Below are 5,856 nucleotides of genomic sequence, written 5' to 3'. Positions count from 1 at the left end.
TTTATAACCATCACCCATCTATAACATCATCTATAACCGTCACCCGTTTATAACCATCACCCATATATAACCATCATCTATAACTGTCACCCATCTATAACCGTCACCCATCTATAACCATCACCCATCTGTATCCATCATCTATAACCGTCACCCCATCTATAACCATCACCCATCTATAACCGTCACCCATTTATAACCATCACCCATCTATAACCATCACCCATCTGTAACCATCATCTATAACCATCACCCATCTATAACCATCACCCATCTATAACCATCAACCATCTGTAACCATCATCTATAACCGTCACCCATCTATAACCGTCACCCATTTAGAACCATCACCCATCTATAACATCACCCATCTATAACCATCATCTATAACCGTCACCCATCTATAACCATCAACCATCTGTAACCATCACCCATCTATAACCGTCACCCATCTATCACCATCACCCATCTATAACCATCACCCATCTGTAACCATCACCCATCTATAGCCATCATCTGTAACCATCACCCATCTGTAACCAATCGCTGCTATTGATCCATACAGTGGAGTTACTGGTGTGTGTCTGCAGGTCATGAAGGTTGTGTGAGGGTTCTCCTGGAGCAGAAAGGCTGCCGATGCATCGATGGAAACCCCTTCACCCCTCTGCACTGCGCTGTGTGAGTCTCCTGAACCTGGAACCTTCAGACGGGTTCTTCTGTAATTGAAGGTTGTATCTTCTAGTCATTGGATCAGAGCTGGGTTCTTCTCCAACCTCAGATTTAACTTCCTGTTTGTTTCAGGGTCAATGATCATGAACCGTGTGCGGCGCTGCTGCTGGAAGCCATGGGGTCGGACATCACCAGCTGTAGAGACTCCAAGGGAAGGTGAGGGTCAGCTCTGATGTTCTCCTGATGTTCTACTGATGTTCTCCTTACGTTGTGTTGATGTCCTGTTGATGTTCTACTGATGTTTTCCTTATGTTTTGTCGATGCCCTGTTGATGTCCTGTTGATGTTCTACTGACGTTCTGCCGACGTTCTGTGCTGCTTCCTGTTTGATCCTTCCTTCCTCCTCCAGAACTCCTCTTCACGCTGCAGCGTTCTCGGGTCACGTGGACTGTGTCCAGCTGCTGCTCTCGCATGATGCACCTGGAGACACCGTGGACGAATCGGGTCGCACAGCTCTGATGATGGCGGCAGAGAAAGGACGAGTGGCGGCTCTGGGTACGACGGGTTCTTACCTCTGTTAACTTGAGGAACGTTAACTTCCTGGTTCTGATGGTTCTGATGATGTTGTGTTTGTGCTGCAGAGGTTCTGCTGAGCGGCGCCGACCTCAGTCTGACCGATAAGGATGGAAACACGGCGCTGCACTTGGCCTGCAGTAATGTAAGAGCCCACTGGGGGCGCTGTTGTAGTGGTCACATTAAAGAATCAACGTTTACTGAGTTGGATCCTGCAGGAGAACGTTTCTACATCATTTTATTGTTCTTCCTCGTCCAGGGGAGAGAAGACTGTGTGATGTTGATTCTGGAGAAATTCTCAGATTCTTCGCTTATAAACGCCACAAACGCAGCGCTGCAGACGTGAGTATCTCTGAGAGAAGGTTCTGTCTCGTTCTAACTCACTGTGGTTCATGTTTAAAGTCCTGCAACTCTGAGGAACCAGAACATGAGATAAAGCCCAGAACCGATTAGATTTATGTGTTTGAATATAGCAGCGGGTCATTTTCTGCCCATTTAGACAAAATGAAAGTGAAAGTAAAACACATTCATACCAGATCTATCATTAAACTGTGTTTTCCCGTCAGTCCTCTGCACCTGGCAGCTCGCAGCGGTTTGAAGCAGGCGGTTCAGGAGCTTCTGTCCAGAGGAGCAAACATCCAGACGGTGGATGAAAACGGTAAAAATCAGCTGATTAAACCCTCAGAGCTGCTGCTGATGTCGGTCTGCATGAACGTTTCTTCTGCTGCTGCATGGAGCCGTTCTCATGATTCTAAAAGTCTGCTGCAAAGAATCTGTTGAAAAGGTTCCCACTGACCAGAGAGTTTAATGAGAACAGCCACGAATTATTGATTAATCAGAGTTTAAAAAACTTTATAGTCAGCAATTATTGATAAATCAGAGTTTAAAAGAACTTTATAGTCAGCAATTATTGATAAATCAGAGTTTAACAGAACTTTATAGTCAGGAATTATTGATTAATCAGAGTTTAAAAGAACTTTTTAGTCAGGAATTATTGATCAATCAGAAAGTTTTAAGTTTAACGTAACAAATACAACGTAAAACTGTTGAACTCTCTGATTTATACAGTTTGCTGTATTTATTACAGTGTCAAGCTATATAAATAAGAGTTTTATTATGCTAATGTACATGCTAATACGTGCTATGCCATGATAATAAGATTGCTTCCGTTGTCAAGGCTAGCTTCTTCCAGCTACGTCTCCTCACCAAGGTCAAGTCCTTCCTTTCTAAGCACGACCTGGAGAAGGCCATTCACGCTTTTATCAGTTCTCGTATCGATTATTGTAATGCTCTCTATTTTGGTGTCACACAATCATCACTCCGTCAACTACAAATGGTTCAGAATGCAGCTGTCCATCTGTTAACCCGCACATCCAGACACACTCACATCACCCCCATCCTCTCCACCCTCCATTGGCTCCCGGTCCATCATCGTATTGAGTTTAAAATTTTAACATTTGTTTTTAAAGCCCTTCATGGCCTAGCTCCTTTATATATATCGGAGCTTTTAACCATCCACCGCCCCAGTAGAGCCCTCCGGTCGTCCACGCAGATTGTGCTGGACGTGCCCAGGTCCCAGTATAAGCAGTGGGATGATCGATGCTTTGCTGTAGCCGCCCCAAGACTCTGGAATGCACTCCCACTCGAGCTCCGCGTTATTACCAACCTGCAGCTTTTTAAGTCTAGATTGAAAACCTATTTATTTAGACGTGCTTTCAAATCCTAGGACTGTTTTATGGTTTTTATGGTTTTATGTTTTTCTTAGTTTTGTGTTTTTATGGGTTTTATGGTTTTATAGTAATCAAAAATTGCATTGTTTTGTTTATTATTCTGTCTGGAATGCACTTTGGTCTTCTTCTATGTTGTTGGAAAGTGCTCTACAAATAAATTTTTGATTTGATAGATTGATAATGTCCCACCTAACATTAGCATGTACCAGTGAACAAATAACATTAGCTGGTACATTAGCCTGAACAAGATAGCATTAGCTGCTACGTTAATCTAAACTGTAGCTGTATGAAGACTCGGTCTGTCGGTGGGAACCTGAATAAAACACTGGCTGCTTGTTGCTTCCATGTTTCATTGTTGATGTTTTTATTGATCGTCTGGCTGGAAATCAGATTTAAAATGACAAGTCTATAATCGATCAGTTAGGATCAGACACACTGATATTGATTAGTTTCATTGATCGATGAGCAGCACATTAAAGGATGAAATGTTAGCTGCTACGTTAGCATAAGCAAGATAAAGTTAGCTGCTCAGTTAGCATAAACAAGGTGACATTAGCTACTATATTAATCTAAACAAGATAATAATAGCATTACATTAGTATAAAGCAGGTTAGCATTAGCTGCTGCTACATAAAGCAGGTTAGCGTTAGCTGCTACATTAGCAGCAGAACTAACTAATTAGTAGCAAACTTAAATGAACAAATTTCCCTTTGTGGGACTAAAAAAGGATATTCTATTCTAAGGATATTCTAAATGCTGATCAGTCTGAGTTTTAAAGTTCAGCATCCAGCCCAGTCTCATGTTGTCAGTGTTCTCCCAGTGTTCTCTCAGTATTCCCCAGTGTTCCTCCAGTTTTCCGCCAGTGTTTTCCCGATGTTCCTCCAGTGACCCCCCCCCAGTGTTCCCAGTGTTCCCCCGGTGTTCCTCCGGTGTTCCTCCGGTGTTCCCCCAGTGTTCTCAGTGTTCCCCCCAGTGTTACCCCAGTGTTCCTCCAGTGTTCCTCCAGTGTTCCCCTAGTATTCTCCCAGTCTTCTCCCAGTGTTCCCCCAGTGTTCCCCCAGTGTTCCCAGTATTCCCCCAGTGTCCCCCCAGTGTTCCCAGTATTCCCCCAGTGTTCCCAGTGTCCCCCCAGTGTTCTCCTAGTATTCTCCCAGTATTCTCCATGTTCCCCCAGTGTTCCTCCAGTGTTCCCCCACTGTTCCCCCAGTGTTCTCCCAGTGTTCCTCCAGTGTTCCTCCAGTGTTCCCCCAGTGTTCCCCCAGTGTCCCCCCAGTGTTCTCCCATTGTTCTCAGCGTTCTACCACTAACGTCTGCTGCTCTCTGCTTGGCCTCCTGCTCGGTTCTCCTCCTGTCCCTCCTTCAGGTCTGACTCCTGCTCTGGCTTGTGCTCCGAGCAGAGAGGTGGCCGACTGTCTGGCTCTGATTCTGGCCTCCATGATGCCTTTGTGCTCCCCTTGCAGCTCCGGGGCTCCGTCCCCAGGCGCCCTGCTGAGACAGCTGCCCCGCCGGGGGAGCAAAGGGCCGGCCAGCGGCCCCCGGGGGCCCCGCGGCCCCAGCAACCCCTCGGGACCCTCCAGCGAGGGAACCACCGAGAACGACTCGGAGGACTCGGAAACCTTCTGACCGAGTCTCCGGCCTCCTACCTCCGGCTGTGCACCTGAACGCATCACCTGCTGACCAGATGGAGGCAGCTACGGTGCCCCAGGAGGGTCAATATTCAGAATGTCACGAGTTCTAACAGGAAAAACACAGAAATACTCCATCTGTGAAGTAGAAAAACTGTTAATATATCAGTTTATCCTTATTTTCATAAATATTCTCAGTGACTTCTAAACTATCAGCTCTAAATAAATAGAAACAATAATGAAGATTTACTGATTAGAGCTGACAGGATTCACCAATTTAATCACTAAACTGTCAAATATTAAATTAGTCATGAACTGTTTAATAATCTATTGATCAGGTTGAATCATTAAAGTGTTCAGGAGGAATAATAATAATTCAGATTTCATCTTCAGTGTGAATATTTTCTGACTTCTTTCCTCTGACAGTAAAATCCAGGAAATAAATGAACTGAGTCAAGGAATTATTAATGGTAGCTCAACATTAAGGATGCTAACTAGCTAACCAGCTAATTAGCTAACCAGCTAACTAGCTAACCAGTAGCAGGTTGAATAGTTCAAACAGCAGCTCATAAACAGTTGGACCTGAAACCAGTGAATATTTAGTTTAATCTTCAGTTTGAAGAACATTAAATTATTTTCTCACAAAATACAAAAAATCCTGAAACTGTCGTCAGGATTCGATGTTTAACAGCAAACATCAGACGTGTTTGCTTTTAAAAGTTCAGATTATCTGATTGATCAGTAGCTAATCAATAAATGACAGCAGCTCTAACAGGAAACAGAAAGTAGCAGAAGAAACTACAATATAAGATAAAAATTGGAAACAGAATTATACTGAAGCCTAGTCAGTCTGAAAATGACTGAGTTTGTTTTAAACAATTAATAAATAAAGTATTGATTAGTTAAATATTGATCCTCTGGGGCTCCGCCTGCTGGATCTGGATCTGGATCTGAGGACCACCAAGTGATTCAACCTCCAGGGACTGAACAGCTGCAACCTGCTGCTGCATGAAGAAGAACTCAACCCACACCAGTTCTGGTTCTGGTCCTGGCCCTAGTTCTGGTCTGGGTCTACATGCTAGTGTTGGGTCCCCCCAGCTGGTCCTTCTTGGGTGCTAACCTCCACACCTCGGTTCTTTGGTTCTTCTGAGACTCTTTTTAAAGCCATTTTTAACTGTTTGTACAAAATGAAGTAGAAGATTCTGAGTACTTTTAAACTCTTTCTGATTTTTGCTCGTTGTTCTACCAAATATTTGAGGT

The 5,856-nt window shown here is 44.0% G+C and overlaps 1 protein-coding gene across 1 annotated transcript in view; it reads left to right on the top strand.

The window, feature by feature from the left end:
• The window catches only part of LOC129349957 (serine/threonine-protein phosphatase 6 regulatory ankyrin repeat subunit A-like), a 5,970-nt gene extending 157 nt beyond the window's left edge, over positions 1 to 5,813 (top strand). The window contains exons 2-8 of the mRNA XM_055014939.1: positions 591 to 678; positions 802 to 885; positions 1,078 to 1,223; positions 1,310 to 1,386; positions 1,501 to 1,583; positions 1,808 to 1,899; positions 4,335 to 5,813. Coding sequence (XP_054870914.1) covers positions 591 to 678; positions 802 to 885; positions 1,078 to 1,223; positions 1,310 to 1,386; positions 1,501 to 1,583; positions 1,808 to 1,899; positions 4,335 to 4,594 — 830 coding nt within the window. The 3' untranslated portion in view covers positions 4,595 to 5,813. The remainder of the gene's footprint in view (positions 1 to 590; positions 679 to 801; positions 886 to 1,077; positions 1,224 to 1,309; positions 1,387 to 1,500; positions 1,584 to 1,807; positions 1,900 to 4,334) is intronic.
• The last annotated feature ends 43 nt before the right edge of the window (positions 5,814 to 5,856 follow it).

This window comes from Amphiprion ocellaris, chromosome 11 (assembly GCF_022539595.1).
Source record: "Amphiprion ocellaris isolate individual 3 ecotype Okinawa chromosome 11, ASM2253959v1, whole genome shotgun sequence".
Taxonomy (NCBI): domain Eukaryota; kingdom Metazoa; phylum Chordata; class Actinopteri; family Pomacentridae; genus Amphiprion; species Amphiprion ocellaris.
Note: the sequence above shows the minus strand (reverse complement) of the source record. Positions and strands in the feature narration are given on the sequence as shown.